At 44.7% G+C, this 15939-nt stretch overlaps 3 protein-coding genes and 1 non-coding gene across 9 annotated transcripts; all 4 read right to left on the reverse strand.

Annotated features, from left to right (window-relative positions):
- Nucleotides 1–193: 193 nt before the first annotated feature.
- Nucleotides 194–5599, reverse strand: kansl2 (KAT8 regulatory NSL complex subunit 2). Of its 4 annotated transcripts, none has more exons than XM_062458774.1 (10): nucleotides 5480–5599; nucleotides 4555–4807; nucleotides 4153–4325; nucleotides 3858–3972; nucleotides 2870–3033; nucleotides 2547–2710; nucleotides 2329–2425; nucleotides 1135–1391; nucleotides 819–1025; nucleotides 194–614 (listed from the first exon to the last, which is right to left on the reverse strand). In XM_062458774.1, exons 2-10 carry the CDS (start codon nucleotides 4803–4805, stop codon nucleotides 537–539), a joined length of 1506 nt encoding a protein of 501 aa, XP_062314758.1. In that variant the 5' UTR covers nucleotides 4806–4807; nucleotides 5480–5599; the 3' UTR covers nucleotides 194–536. The 4 variants fall into 4 exon arrangements, with proteins under 4 accessions (XP_062314758.1, XP_062314759.1, XP_062314757.1 ...); XM_062458775.1 differs by having other exon boundaries at nucleotides 4555–4813; nucleotides 5480–5521; XM_062458773.1 differs by lacking the exon at nucleotides 5480–5599 and adding an exon at nucleotides 5327–5466.
- Nucleotides 2022–2156, reverse strand: LOC134019696 (small nucleolar RNA SNORA2/SNORA34 family). The gene has a single exon (XR_009930117.1). It is a non-coding gene; the product is annotated as a small nucleolar RNA SNORA2/SNORA34 family (small nucleolar RNA).
- Nucleotides 5600–5697: 98 nt separating the features above from the next.
- On the reverse strand, nucleotides 5698–12284 carry ccnt1 (cyclin T1). 2 transcript variants are annotated; one of them, XM_062458777.1, is made up of 9 exons: nucleotides 12069–12284; nucleotides 11141–11222; nucleotides 10868–10996; nucleotides 10346–10406; nucleotides 9494–9556; nucleotides 9315–9369; nucleotides 8964–9127; nucleotides 8682–8752; nucleotides 5698–8577 (listed from the first exon to the last, which is right to left on the reverse strand). In XM_062458777.1, the coding sequence occupies exons 1-9, from the start codon at nucleotides 12239–12241 to the stop codon at nucleotides 7288–7290; spliced, it is 2088 nt and encodes a 695-aa protein (XP_062314761.1). In that variant the 5' UTR covers nucleotides 12242–12284; the 3' UTR covers nucleotides 5698–7287. The 2 variants fall into 2 exon arrangements, with proteins under 2 accessions (XP_062314761.1, XP_062314762.1); XM_062458778.1 differs by lacking the exons at nucleotides 10346–10406; nucleotides 11141–11222; nucleotides 12069–12284.
- A 157-nt stretch (nucleotides 12285–12441) lies between these two features.
- Nucleotides 12442–15609, reverse strand: LOC134018658 (SAP domain-containing ribonucleoprotein-like). Of its 2 annotated transcripts, none has more exons than XM_062458780.1 (11): nucleotides 15491–15609; nucleotides 14318–14420; nucleotides 14003–14052; nucleotides 13854–13921; nucleotides 13622–13673; nucleotides 13362–13435; nucleotides 13239–13276; nucleotides 13049–13086; nucleotides 12892–12969; nucleotides 12687–12770; nucleotides 12442–12601 (listed from the first exon to the last, which is right to left on the reverse strand). In XM_062458780.1, exons 1-11 carry the CDS (start codon nucleotides 15521–15523, stop codon nucleotides 12560–12562), a joined length of 660 nt encoding a protein of 219 aa, XP_062314764.1. In that variant the 5' UTR covers nucleotides 15524–15609; the 3' UTR covers nucleotides 12442–12559. The 2 variants fall into 2 exon arrangements, with proteins under 2 accessions (XP_062314764.1, XP_062314765.1); XM_062458781.1 differs by having other exon boundaries at nucleotides 13064–13086; nucleotides 15491–15538.
- Between the last annotated feature and the right edge of the window lie 330 nt (nucleotides 15610–15939).

A 15939-nucleotide genomic window follows, 5' to 3' on the forward strand; every position in this document is an offset into this window, starting at 1 on the left:
CAGGCTGTCCCATGCTGACAACCGTAACTTCAATCATACTTGTGATTTTTTATCTACCATCTCGGACATTTGAGACAAGCCAAATAGTGTTGCAAAATATGCAAGTCTGAATGCATCATATACATTGGAATTAAAACACTTCCCACTTAACGTATAAAAACCACAGAGCTAAGAAAACGGTATCACAAAATAGTTTATTTCGTCAAGGTTTATTAAACAATGTGTTGAGTGAAATGTAATCTCTTACCAACATTTTGGTATTCATACATCAAAGTTATGTTAAATATACACAGGTCAATTTGGTTAAAGGGTATGCTACATGGGAAGAACCTGGCATCAAAATAGCTTTTGATATATTTATAGAATACAAAGAATACTGTTCTGTCATAGTATTTCAGTAGTTGTATTGTTATTGCAAATGGACTTTAATGATCTACATTGTAGATAAATCTGGGTTTTGATTGGTCAACTGTAATTCAGACAGGAATGCACTGGCTGGTCGTCAGGATTGAGGGACAGGGCAGGACAGATGGTCTTCATCTGGTGACAGTGGCTACAGCAGGGGCTGAGCTTTCTATGCCATCTTCCTGGCCTCCCACCACCTCAGACACGACCTGGGAACAAACCACACAATTTAGAGAACAGCTAGAACGGGCCACCTTCTGAGAGACTTACACTCTACAATGGTTTATTTAAGATGTGTTCAGTGAGTCAATGCTATAGATACAAGTTGGGTTTATTATGAATATTTAAGCCCTACCACAACCTAAAAAGCAGCTTGTCACTATCTTGAGGGGTGAGGGTATTCCTGACCCCACCTGGTCGTCTATGGCCTCCATGTCTCTGTCAGAGAGCTCCTGTCCTGAGGCGTCCAGGTCCACCTGCTCCTCAGGGTCCCCCCCAGTCAGGATGTCCATGGGGGCCTCAGCTATGGCACGGATGGTCTGGTCCTCCAGGGCCAAGGCTGTGTCAAACTGCAGCGGGGAGGGCGGGCACTGCATCCCGTCTCCCTCCACGTCCAGGTCCTACAGCACGCAACACGACACTTCAGTACGTTTTCAGGGAACCCCAGCTGTACGGTTCAGCAGCTGAACCCCAATGCTACGCGTACACAGAGAGACAAGAGCCACGTACGTCACTGAACTCCAGCGGCAGGCTCTCTGTGGGCTGCAGCTCTGCGGCACTCAGGTACATGTCCCTGGGGGCGGGGATGAGCTGCTGCTCCGGCGGAGGGGGCTCCTGCTCAGGCTGGTACATGGGCGGGGGCAGGGTGAGGTGCAGGGAGCAGCGGGGCTCCTCAGACTGGCCCATGTGGACGGGGCGGTCGCAAGGCACGTCCTTTAGACCAGGACACACCTTGAACAGCACCTGGTTACTGTCCTGGTAGATGTCTGCACAGATTGGGAGTCAAGGGTAATAGGAAGAGCAGTGATGTAGAGGAAATGGGGCAACCTTGTGGTTGACTAGCATCAAAAGGGAAGGGAAGCAAGCCACTTCCTTCATAAGGGATAATGTTGACTATGTAACCAGAGGCAAACACACAAGGGTGATTTTGTTGTTGTCATTGTTGTACAAGTCAAGAGCAATGCAACACTATAAATAATTTTACAGACAGGAACAGTTACATAAACATTGTACGAGTCCTTCAACTTATCCTCATATAAGCCTACTATACCACAGCATAAGGCTGCTTTGTCTGCTAAGATGCTGATCTTTGCAAATGACAGGCTTGAATGGTTTTTCACAATGGCTGTTTGCACCTTCACCTTGCCAGGGACTTATCTTACAATGAAGGCCTTGGAAATAGTTCATAGCTCACATTATTGCAAATAATACTTCCAGTACAAACCCATGTTACTGATTTTACAGTTGATACATGGACTGAGACAGTTTCATACTTGGTACATCAGCAGTTATAATTTATAGCATTATGATAGATGTATGGCAACTATTTTGTAACAAATGATGAAAATGATAGGGAGACGTCTCAAACGCTCAATAATTTGGAGTTTAAAAAGGCATTTTGTTTCTTCCAACTGAATTGACTATCCCCTTGGGAGACTTGGGGGAAACCAACAGACCATGGGAAGATTTTCATCTTGGCTCCTGTTTGAAACCGTCAGCTACAACAAACTGACAGACTTGATCAGGGCCATGTTGACTATGACCAAAGGGGCAGATGTGGGAGAGGGAAAATGAATGAATTTACTGTACATCAACCTTTCAAATGACGCTAACAAATAAACATGCTGCAACCTTGGACACTGTTGATGCTAAATCTAACATTGACACATCAACTTTGCCATGAATTTCCACCGTGAAGGATACGTGAAACGCAGTGTCGAGTCATGGGGAGACTCTGGTTAGAGCAGCGAGTCCCTTCAACAAAGGAGATGCACCTCTGGCCGGTTCTGGCTGAATGCGTCTGTAGACAGAAAACACATCAAACTTAATGACCAGTACAGGAGATGTGGAGAAGACCAAAAAAATAATCCCTTCTAATCCCAGTGTCCATCTCTAGAGCTCCAGGGAGTGCGGAGCCAGACCTGGGGAGCTCCCTCCGTGATGGCCTGGCGTCTCTCTCGCAGCTGCCGGTGCAGCAGGGCCTCCACGCCGTAGCGGCGCCGGTACCGTCGGAGGGCCTTCAGCTTCCTCAGGTTGTCCCTCTCCTTCAGGGAGAGCCCCTCGGGCCCCGTCAGCAGGCTGCTCCCTGACGCACACATCACAGTTGGATCAGTACAGACCCCAGGGGTCAGGGAAACCATCCTCATGCCTCGCCCTCCCTCCTTAAAGCCTTCCCCAGGGGAATGGAGCAGCATGCCTGCAGAAGGCTGGATGAGTTTCAACCAATGCGTTGCTGCATCCTCACCTAGGCTCTCGTGCTCCACCTTGCGACTGTGCAGGTAGCGTCGCTTCTTCTCCTTCAGCAGGTGCTGCAGGCGTTTGAACTGGTCGATGTAGAGAGACTGGAGCCTGATCAACTTCTCCCTGGTGATCAGAGCCACTTCTTCTGCTGTGTACACTCCAGCATGTCTGAACACACACCAGAGGGGCCAAAAGCTGTCAAACCGGTTCTGCATGTCATGTGACAAATAACACGGCTAATGGCAATACACCCATGCAATAAAATAATTCCTACTGCTCTTGCATTGTGTGAAAACCCTAGACCAGTGGTCTTCTTCCCTGGTCCCACTGTCCTGATGTTTTAGATGTTTCCCTGCTCAAACACGCCTGATTCAAATGGACGCTCGTTATCAGGCTTCTGCGGAGCTTGATAACGAGACATGTCCTTCAGTGGCCACCAGGTGGCATGGTTTACCCTTTATAAAACGTATTAAAATTAGTGGGTCATGCTTTTGTCATCTAAATCCAGACTAAACAATAAATAAAGCTATTAAAGTCCTGTAAAATAATTCCTTGGTGTCATCTAAAATGGTTCTGCCATAAAGTTGTGATAACTGAAGCTATGAACAAATAATGATCCCCAAGTCCACCAACGGTTTCCTGCTGACTGCAATAGGTCAAGCTGTGCTTGACTTCATATTTCTGCAGTCAGCAGGTTTGTAAATAAAAATTCTGCATCGACAATAGACACCAGTATCTCTTTTGGCATCAAGAGGAGGGGAGATTTTTATAACAAACATCTACAGATCAAATGTTCCACAACGATGGAACTTCCACAGATAAATGCTCTACAGTGTGACAGCAAGGCACTGTGCATCCCTGTGGGATTTTAACATTGACAGGCTGCCAGGGTAGCTCCTCCTAGCAGAGCTTCTTAAGTCCCCCTGCCCTTATACTTGCGTAAATGTACTTGTGGCGAGTATGAACTGACCCTTGGGGAGAGATTGTCTTACTTGAGAGGATCCTCGTGATCGCTGTCAACGCTGTCAGCCTCACTGTCAGGGTCTCCTCTCCACGTCTGGTCCAGTACCAGGGGGGTCTGCTCCTCTTCACTCCAGCTGTCCTCATCTACACACACACACCATCAGCAACTCTGTACCAATAGACGACATACTGCAGCAGACAATATGATGATGCCAGCAAACGCATCTGAACTTGATCTTTGGTTGTGACACATTCTACAGACATCCTTAGAGGTCTGTCCTGAGGTCATAAAACCTAACGTTTGACAGACAGAAATGCTGGAACCTAGAATGCGGCTGGCTTCACTCCGTCCCACGTCCAGGCCATGTGGGTCGGCGCGGCTGTACCCGCTGAGCTGGGCGAGCAGGGTCTCCGGGGAGGGACCAGAGGAGGACTTCCTGATCTGAGCCTGGAGGGCCATGGCGTTCCTGCGGGCGTGCTCGGCACAGAACGTCACCCTGATGGAAGAGCGGGGCATCAGATGGAGAGCAAGAGACACTTTACTTACTCGCTGTGTACCAAACCATCTCGTAGGAACTCATTTGTAGCATATGAATGCATGGATGAATTAATGCGATTTTGACTGACCTGTATTTGGCTTCACTAAACTCAAGCCAGAATACTTCTGAGGCCCAATCTCCCGAAACAATCTAGGCAAAAGGGCAAACACCCTCCAGATGAACTCACCCATCTTTCTTCTCTACTTTGGGGGCTGCGTTGGGGCAGCGTTTTCCATTCTTGTTGGAGACGTAGCTGCACTGTTTATACGGGGCGTTCTTGTCCTCCAGGATGTGCTTGATGCAGAGCTCCAAGCCCTCCAGGCGGGGCTGGGAGCAAGGCCTCTGGGTGAAGGAGCAGGCCTGGGGCTCCTGGGGGCGGCTAGCCTGGGTCACCCTGCCCCTGCTCGACGGCAAAACATGGATTCGTATCCTGTTCATCACTGATCCTGGAGGAGGGACAAAAACAATATCACTGACCAGATTAAGTTACTGAGGAAGAGAATGTTTTTTGGCAAGTGTTAAAACCGTATGACAATTTCCATGCAGGTTGTGTCTGTATAAGAAAGTTCATGGGCGAATCCGGTTCTATTGACGTAGAATACACAACTCAATGCAGGAGACCTTCATAATGTTCTGACAGCTGGCAACACCTGACCCTCTACTGCGGCTTTAAGTACACAAGGAATAGGTAGTCATCACACTCACATCCTGAATTGCGTAATTATTATATATTTTTTACAAACGTCTTAGTAGTTTGTTTAGTCAGTATGATAGTGATTTGATAACAATACATGCCCACAATAAAACGATGAAGTCTCAGCTTTACAGTGCTGACTAGTCACCGCAGAAGAACCCTATCACGCGCCACTTTCAGATCAGTCCGCCCATTTAGTTCAACGTCAGAGAAAGCTAGCATGTTAGCCTAGCTCAGCCATCTTTGTTTAGCACAAGCTACCTACCTCTAACATTAAGCTAACCGTTTTTCTCGTTCAAATCTGTTCTTTCTTCGTATACTTCACATGTGGTCAGATTATAGTGAAATTAAAATACGACCATGTCAAAGACCGGTTACACTGACCACATTTTCAGTTGATACATCGACGCGGCCTTACCTCTGGTTCCTTGTTTCACTGTGCCAGGCTCGCGAAGCACTGCGTATGTCTGCTGCGCTTCTACTGCATTGAAACATTGAACCCGCCCCGTTCGTCATTTGATTGGCGTTCATTTGTAGGTAAGATAAACACGATTGGCGTAATTTGTCTGTCTATTAAAACAGAGAAAAACCTCAACTCGACATGTGTACTGGATTAAAACGGCCATACGTTAGGAATTTCATCTTAAAATATTTATTGACATGGGATTATATCAACCACATTACAAAAAGAACAGTGTTCACCAAAACAACGCAGACCTTAAGCTCATTAAAACAAGAAACACCCCAAATGATTCATTTCCAGACCTGAGAGTTTATGTGGTACCGCTAAAACACTAAGATGATGGACGTGTCAAACTTGGAGCTTTGCAGCTCGTGGTGGGAAACAGAGGGGGAGCAATGTGATTTTGCATTGAATCGCATGAGTGACGTCATAGAACTGCATGAGTGACATCTTTCTACGTTCATATTAGCTACATCAGCTTTATTGTGATCATTCATTTATGTCAGAGAAAACACATTCCCATTTGCAACACATTCCCATCTGCAGCAAACCAAACTAATCCTCATTCATGTATTTATATTTTAGGAGGAACATGGTGGTTCAGGGCAACACCTTTTTGACCATGTCAGATTGCCAAAAACACAACTGTGGTGCAGACATCAAATGAAATTACTTTTTGATCATGATTTGTTCAATGAACATGACATGGGTTCACACACCTAATACCACCCATTAGGAAATATTTAAATGTATCAAAGACAACATTAGTATTAGACAATAATGGGAATAACACTTAGCAGTTCTGTTTTCAAAACACCTAAGACAAGTCAGTTCCATCATTAGATTTTATACTGCACTGGTTTGTTTGTGAATATTATGTACATAGATATGTAGTATAAACGGTCCGTTAGTGTAATTATTTGAATATTGACATTATACAACCATTTAAAACAATGACTGCAACACATTATAGCTTTTAAAAAAATGTTAAGTTTTTTTTAAATAATTTACAGGATTTCTTTTTAGCAACTTTTTCAAATGTAAAAATATTTTTATGTTCACTTTAGTAATTTTACAATAGCTGTACAACATTGTTTACCAAATAATTCAGAGAAAAAAATATATTGACAAATCAGAGGGAGAGAAACTATGCCTCAACGACTACAGTACTTGAACAATCAATGAAAACAATGGCTTTGGAGACATGCATGTGTAAGAACAAGTCTATTTCTCTGCCCAACAGGACGCAGCAGAAAGAGCAGGCCATCTTTAGAAGAGGGGTTCTTTTTCTCATAAGCATTCATTACTAATGATAAATATCACACTTTAAAAACATAAAAAAGACAAATTGCTAACATGACTTACCAAGTAAGAAGTAAAGCAAATGTATTTCAGTTTACATTATTCACTCAGAGTAATGCTGAACTAACTTCAAAAAAAGGGATGGCTAAAATATCAGGTCCCATCATTCCACAAGTTAATGATACAAAATGGATCAACATCAAAAATAGTATTTACACATTTCATAAATAATTTTTTTGCACATTTTTTTTTCCTCAAGTCCCATTATTGCCCCCCAAGTACACATGGTAAAACAACGAAACATAACTGAAAGTATGTATAAAAAGTACATTTCTTTGCTGTCAAGTTGAACCCCACAGAATCTTGATCACCAACACCCAAAAGGACGCAGAATCAATGAGAGTAATGTTTTATGTAACATGGTTGTGATGGCAAGTAAATAGCAATTGATTCAAAAGAGTTCATTTAGGTAAAGGTGGCAGTGGTGGAGGGGGTTCAGCAGGTAGAGGTGGTGGTCTCGTGTTGCCCCCCCTTGAACTCCCGCTGTACCTGTACTCCCCATACTGTGAGCGATAGTCAAACATGGCGGGCTGGGAAGGCTGAACCCCTTGAGCGCTCAGAAGTGAGTTCAGCATCTCAAACGTGTCCTGGTACTCATTGGACTGGCCCCCTCCACCTGCGTTGTGACCGTTCGTGTCTGCCTTCTCCCCCTTGGAGTGGGAGTAGTTTCCAGGGTGGTGGGGTAGCCCCAGGGCAGGTAAAATGTCAGAGCCATGGCCCAGAGCGTGTCCAGATGACGAGGACAGGGAGGGCAGCTGGTAGGAGTTTCTGGAGGACTTACTGGCTTTGGAGGTGTGAGAGCCCACGGTTGGCTCCTGAGAGTGGGTCCTCTTTCGAGACGCAGAAGATGAGGAAGAAGAGCTCATTCTGGACGAGTCACTGGGGACCTTTTTACTGCTCCCTCCTACTCCGCTGGCACCGGATGAGTGTTTATGGGAGGAAGACGAGAGGGAAGCCCCACTGGAGGAGTGATGGTGGTGGTGATGATGGTGGTGGTGGTTGGAGCGCTCTCTGTGCTTGTCCCTGCTCTTGCCCTCCTCCCCTGAGCTCCCTCGTTTCTCGGGCACGCGGATTCGCACCTTGATGTCTGGGTCCAGAGGCCTGCTGCCGCCCCCACTGTGCCCCCCCCCGCCTCCAGGACCCGTCCCCAGGGGAAAGCGCATCTTTATGGAGTTGCGATCGTTCCTCTCCTTCTCCAGGGGGATCTTCAGGATGATGGGGGAAGGGTTGTTGACGTCGGAGGACGACGAGCTGGACCGGTGCGAGGAGCCCGACTGCTGCTGGTGATGATGCTGCTTCTCCTTCCTCTGCTGGCCGATCAGCGCCTGGGCAGCGGTGGCATAGTCTCTCTTCACGCTCGCCTCCATGTTCTCCAGCTTCCTCTTCTGTGCGGCCAGGACGTCGGCATGCTTGGCCCGGTACTCGCTCAGGGACACTTTAGCGGGGGCGTGCAGTTCGTGGTTGGCTTGCTGGGGGTCGGCCTTGCCGCCGGCCTGCCAGTGCTGGGCGCTGCCCGCTGTGCCGCGGTCCGTGTCATCCATGGAGGAGGACGAGGAGGCTGGGGCCGAGAGGCTCATCAGGCCCGCCAGCGTGCTCTCCGAAGAGGCCATGGATATCATGCTCATCATGGCGTCCGTCTGGTCTCCGTCCTCCTGGACTTTGGACTTCCCCTTCACCGTCTGCCCGGCCGCCTGGGACAACAGACAGGGATGTGAGACGCAGTGACAGGACGGGGAAGAGCCCACACACTTGAGAATTCTTAAAGCTGTGCGTGTCCAGCGTTAGACAGACTTACCTTCCAGTTCCGGATGCGTTTTAATCGGCTAGGCGTCTTCTCTAAGATCTGCAGAAACTCGTGTGTGAGCTCTGTTGAAGAGAAGAAATCATAACAATGTTACATGGTAGATGAATGGATAAAATGGCCCACATTACTCCAGAATTCACTCTCCATCTATTATCATTGCACGCTACCGCTGGTTCCCAAAAACTACCTTTCATCCAATCAAAAGCTACAAATAAGATGGGACCACCGGCCACTGTCTACCCGGGTTATTAATGGTGTGATATTGAAGCGTACCATCCAACAGCTCCAGGGTGACAGTGGGGTCCACATACTCCCACCAGTGCTTGCTGTCTGTGGACACGGGGATCTCCCAGTTTGACCACTTGCAGGCCAGGTGAATGCACACGCAGGCCACGATGGGTGGGCTGTACTGCAGGCAGAACGTGGTCAAGTGCAGACTACACAGCAGGGTGGGTTCCAGGGAGCCGCCGACATTGCATGGAAGAGGAGGAAAGGGACAGAACCGTATTCAGAGGACACTCACATCAGATGACTGGACATTAGACACTCCTGGGCTTTGGTTTAGATAAGCATTGCTTTAGATTGGATAGTCATGCTAAAATGGACACAGAAGAGTGCATATACCTGTTGGTGGCCATGAAGTATGACGTCTGGGCCAAGTCCTTACTCGCTGGGACAACAAAAAACGGAAACAAAAAGTACAATTAAAACCTGCCACGTCAACACCGTGGCTATTTACGGGATTTGTCAGAGACTATCAGTAAGCAACGGGGGAAATAGTGAGGAGTGCTTTTGATGCTTACCTCTGACAAGCTGAGTGCACTTGACTACATGAGTATGTGGGTGGTCAATGGTGATTTCAAAGGCTGTAATGAAGGGGGGAGAGGGGAGACAGAACAGGTTCCATGAGCAACACAACTCCAGTGTATATTATATTATCCTCTACCCTGATTAGTTCACAGAATTTAAGGTTGCCATGGCAAAACAGTTCTGCTCAACAGGTACTGATTTTACCGACACAGCTCACTTCGCAGTATAAGCCCTGAAAGAAACATTATATTTTACCAAGACCGTTTAGTGAAACTAAGTGATTAGGAATGCACTGTTTAACGTCTTCAGGTAAAACCCTGGATAAGAAATGTGGATGAGTGAGAATAAATGGCGTGGCAAAACAACCAATTAGAAAAAACGTTTTACGCAATTCATCGAGCCCAAAGTTGCAAGAGGTACGGTATTCTGAAATTAAACCATGGGCAACACATTATCCCTTCTGAACTGTGAGATTAGTCAGTCCTTTGTATTTGATAAAAACTGGAAATGAATATATTATGGGTCACTCCATTCAATTCAGTATACCGTATCACAACCTGCATCATGTTCTTTTTGCCCAAATTAAATGGCTTCGAGTCACAGGAAAATTGAAGGTAAATGTGAAAGAAAAGGCTGCACTGTAAAGTTGGTATGAAAACAACAGATAGGACAGACATGAGTGAAATACAGAGCTCATATGAGCATGGGGGACTAGAGTTGCTTCAAATGCTGCAAACCCCCTCAAGACACTTCTGTGGACAAGAGCAGAGCTGGTTAATAGTACCTTAAAAGCACATCTCTCTAGTTTGGGGAATCAGAGACTCCATTCTTCACTCCCAACTTACCCAGGGTCTGGAGTATAATGCTCTCAAGAATGACCAGGTCTTGGGCTTGTTGCAGATAAGCCTGAGGTTGAGAGGACAGGCAGGTTACTCACTGGGAGGCATTCTCTCTCTTTCACCCAGCACTCTACAACTTGCTTTCCTCTCAAGCAACCTTACCGTGGGAGTACCAATGGCCCCAGATCACCCAATAACTTTCAATCAAACTACTTCTCAAGCAAACACGCAAGCACTTCCAAATAGGGAAAGTGATAGTCAAGGTAAGACTGAAACAGGACACTGGAGGCTTCAGACAAAACATTGGGATGGATAATGCTGCCTGCACATCATGCATTCTGAGAGAGAAAAGGGGGATGTGTGTTAAGATTAAGAACGACAATTCTTTCAACTGACAAGGTTGCTCTATATTCCTCAAACAGGGCAAAGAGGGAACCAATACTTTTCATACTGAGACACCACCCTCAAATCAACTTGATGCCCTGTGAAAAGAAAAACAAAGACCAGTGACAACCTAACTATACTTACATCGCTACGGATGTCTGGTGATGGGTCCTGAGGGTTGAGGCATGCATGGGTCACCTTGATTACATGTTCCAGTTTACGGGGCTGCTCCTCAACCTTGGCAGCCAAGAAGAGTGTGGCGGGAGCTATGACCTGGTCAGAAAACAAATGTAATTAAAGGGGAATACATGCTTATACAAACAGAATTATGCTGGGCAGAAGATAATGATATACAGGAGACATTAGGCTTCAAACTGTCATATGCAAGGGGGAAAGGGTAGAAACAGAACAACTTACATTTCTGTGAAATCGAGTGAAAGACTGGACCATGTAGAATCTATGCATGTAGACAATGGCAGTATTTATTGTGAGTTGGGATCTGATGCACGGCGGGTTAAGGTTTACAGCTGAAATTGAACAGTCTCTACAATATAGTCATCAGTATCATATTAATCATCAATTAAAAAGAATGAATTTCTACATATGTTGATGCCAATAGCGGTTGTTTTGGCTGCCATGACAGTACCACCATCTCTGCAGAATAAGTTTGGGGAATACATGAACAGCCCAGATACCAAAATATCACTGCTTTAACACATTACGCACTCTATTCTCCTCGAATTAATGTTCCAATAAAGCTTTAAAACTACAGCTTCAAAAGTTCTCAAGAACGTCTGATATTTAACTACCTGCACCCAGGATTCTAAAGCAAGATTGTTAGCATGCTAATGCTAACACAGGCGCTTTAGTCAAAGAAAAGCCAACGGGCTAACTAGCAACGATAGGGCCACACGACTAATAACATTAGCTATCGAATTTGCTATAGTTCCTTCTTGGCTGGCTAGATATTATTTAAAGAATATTTCCAACTTGCCGCTGTTTCTATACCAGGCTCAGCTTTTGTTCTCCACAGGAAACGCCAAACGGAGGCCCGAAGAGGCCTAGACCGCGAGCTCACTAGACCAATGTGCCCCCTACAAGCGCCGCTCTACGCTACAGCTTACAACCGAATGTAGCTAGTGGCTAGATAACCCTTACATCATCTACATGAACAAATAGCTGCCACAGTAACATTATAAAACGGCGAATAAGAGACACAATCGATATTGGCAAGCTAGCAAATACATAACCATGCCGCCAAACCGGCGTCAACCTCTTTTAGCTATCTAGGCTAATGCATTAGCCTAGCAAGCTGAGACGCCAGTCGTACCACGACAAAAGATACACATTGAGTCGCTGTCCCATATCCTGAAGGAGATTTGCAGCTTGTTGCCTGTAGGACAATTCCTTATCTGGATCAAGCCCGGCACGTCGCGACGGGCTATTCTCAATCTGCTCCCTGGTATAATACCATTTGTTGTTGTTTGTTGCAGAAGGAGAAGGGAACGAAGCCGCCATTACTGAGAAGGACGATGTTTAAAAAAAAAAAAAAAACAGCGTCACAGGAAGCTGCGTCTTTGATGAAAACGTCACAGTGGTGCAGAATCACCACCAGATGGCGATGTACCGCAAACTACATGCGCAGTGAAAGCTGTGTCGACCCAACTCTTGCGACACAAGGTGTAAACCCACAGAAAGAATCACACCAAATCTGGAAAAACTGAAAACAATTTTAATCACAAAATTTTACAAAATAGGGAGTGAGGGAGGGGAAACAGGTCTGACACAAAATACAGAGCTATAAAAAAAACAGCACTTTAAAAATGTCATCATTGTTTAGACCTTTCCGAATCGTTCAGAGCGCTTCTGTTTTTTTGCCTGTTGAAAAAAATGAAACCAAATTAGTTCTACTTCTCTGAGCTTGAGTTTGTAAACATTCAGGAAAGACACATCAGAAACCTACCTCAACATCTGCACTAGCAGGAACACAACTGGTCTGGACCCCAAACCTCTCTTTCCGTTTGATCAGCTTCTCGTCCTCTTCAACCTGGGACAGAATGGCTGGATTTGATCTGACTGAATGACCAATATCACCAACTACACACTTGGTTACAATTTAAATTATAATAGCTACACGTGACCTAAACAAAATATTACAACATGCCCACCTTTTTGGAAATGGAGGAAACATTCCCACCAAATCGTTCAGCTCTCTTCTTGAGCTGCTCAGCGCTGACCATCACAGGCTACAGGGGACAGACAATCCATTAGCTCTGCTTCCTCACTGCTATATTAATGACAGTAGGTGGCAACATATGATGATACCTTTATATTACTCACTGTTTTGCTATTCAGGGATACACCTGTAGAGTAGGAGATATATACATTTATTAAGCAGCGCACATATCATTTTCGAATTAGTACCTCCAAGAATACTGTTCTGACCAGAACACTGTTTAAAATGTGTTTAGTATTGATCAAATATGTTAATCTTCAAAAGAAAGCATGTACTAACCTCCAGGGGGACTGGGAGAGGTAACAGGCAGACCAAACCTGAACAGAAGATGCATTTAAATCAACCATATAAAAAACAGAAATGTTTAGTAAAAATGAGCAAGGGATGTTGTTTCACACTGACCTAGCAGCACGTATGGCCTTCTTGCTTTCAGCTGAAGCAGGCACATTGAAGCGCTCAGCCCTTTTCTGTAATTTCTGGGAAAGCAAAGAAAAGCCTATGTTCACTATGAGCCTTGTCAGAGGACTCACTGTGAATGCACACAAGGCTTATCACGATGGACGAGCACGTGGAAGTCAGCATTCATATCACCATATCGAGGCTAAGCTTTATCCATATCTGGGAAACCACTAACCGGGATTGTCAAGACAAAGCTTACATACCTCATCCACAGACACTGGTGGCGTGATCTTCACCACCTTCTTAACAGCCGCCCTGAAAAAGAATGAGCAAGCAATAAAGTTAGTAATCTTTGAAGGGCTCTTATGCATCATGTGCAATATAGTTGGCTCTGGTCCAGGGGATTTTTCAGGAAGACCTTTGTCCACAACTGTATCTTGATGGACCCAAGATGATTAAAGTGTCAAATGAATGAGTGGTTTCTAATGAACTCACTCCTCAGACACTGCAACTTCCTCCTTGTTATTTTCCTGGTCAGCGGCATCCTCAGGTTTGGAGAAGTCCTAAAAGTAGAGCACCAATCATCAGTTATAACCACAGATCAATACATTCTCGTTCTTGACGTTTGAATGGTTATGTTTTACCTCTGTGTCCTCTCCCAGCACATCATCTTCATTCACATCTCCACAGTCATCTATTAGAAATTGAGTGTAAAAAGGTGTAACACTACATTGTCATCTACTGGAATTAGTTAATTTTTTATTACGTTTTTGATAGTCAAAAACTTACAATAATGGCAATAATTCCATAAAACCTGCACTTACTCAAGTAAGTATCTATTCTAACCTATCTAAGAGCAGATATGAGGTCACCATGATATGCAAGAATTATTGGTGGATTATCAAAAGTGATGTAGGCCTATATAACTGTTTACCATTCATTGTAAATGTAAGTCTTACCTCCATGTTCCTCCAAATAAGCTTGCAGCCGAGCAATAAGATCGGCCTTGTTTCCCTTTATGTCCAGATCCCTTGCCTCGCACTCTGCCTTCAGCTCTGCAAGCTGCAGAGATGGGTAGAATAGTTGGATTCACATTTAGTTGAAAACTTGTAAATGTAATCTGTAGATCAGTGGTTCTTAACCCTGTCCTCAGGGAACCCCTGTCCTGCATGTTTAGATGTTTCCCTGCACCAACACAACTGATTCAAATAAATGGGTCGTTATCTAGCTCTGTAGAAGCCTGGTAACGAACATGCATTTGAATCAGGTTTGTTGGAGCCAAGAAACATCTAAAACATGCAGGACAGGGTTAAGAACCACTGCTGTAGATCAAAACTAGCTAGCTATCACACCCTTCTGATATTCTTAGTATGCAGAAATATACATTCTAGTAGCATCCAAATGTGAACTTTTAATTCGTGCGTTGTTTATAAAGCCAAAACATCTTTTAAATGAGGTAGTATTGCTCGTGGGAGAGATAGCCTAAGCAGTTTAAGTTCCCTAGCTACCTAACGTTAGCTAGCCAATGACAGTCCTGTACTAGCCTAAAGCGCATCAGTTCCTAGCTAACAATGCTAGCTACACTAGCAAGCAAACCAACATATCCAAGCAAATTTAAGTCTATTAAATATGTGTAAATGCAAATAGTTCGCCACTGGGTAGTGCTTCCCTATAATTATGAACAAATCCTTTAAACAAATCAGGCATAAACTATAAATACCATTTATATAGCTACAGTCTATGAAATCATGTAATACTGCCTTGCTAGCTAGCCTAAATGGTTAGCTATAAAGCACCTAGTTCGTCATTGTTTTCGTTTTTTTCCAGGGCAACTGGAAGTTTGCTGATTATTATTGATTGATCAATCAGTAGTTAAGCAATCAAATCTTCCATTTGGTAAATAACATTTGGCACTTTTTGCCCTAGCCCGTCTCACAGTCACTCAGTTTCGGCAGCGTGACTCGTGCGCACCTGAGCAAACAGCCACTTCTCTCAAGATAAAAGTCTAGCTAAGCAATATGATAATTCTCCAGGTAGAGCATTCCTTTACATGGTATCTGAGAATGGTTCAAGTATAACGAACCAACTCCAATGTCTCTATAATAGCTAAATCAGTTTGAAACGGCGTAAACCTTGAGTTTCTGGAGATCTTCAACATCAGCCATCTTTCTTTGTTGAAGGAAGTGATTTCTACACAGGATTTGAACACTTCGACATCCCAAAGCGCTTAGTATTGGTATAGTTGCGCCACCTGTTGTAGAAACGAGGTAATTTCTACTGCTACGTCACACAATATGTACTTTATTTTCAGTGTTATCGGGTTCAAAAACGTTGGGGTTACTTTTGCAGTAAACTGATGTGGGTGTGTGGTGTAGCCTACATTGCGAACTTTTAATTATATTTATATATCATGATTATGCCCCAAAATAGCTTTGGATAGGCTAAATTCTAGGCCCTTCGGTTCTTGCCAGAATTCTAGAATCTAGATCGACTAATTACGTCAAAATGTAGCTACACTCTATATTATGACATCGCACGAGACATCTTTTTTTCAATCACTGAAAGTCGCACATAATTTGCG

Source organism: Osmerus eperlanus, chromosome 4 (assembly GCF_963692335.1).
Source record: "Osmerus eperlanus chromosome 4, fOsmEpe2.1, whole genome shotgun sequence".
NCBI lineage: Eukaryota > Metazoa > Chordata > Actinopteri > Osmeriformes > Osmeridae > Osmerus > Osmerus eperlanus.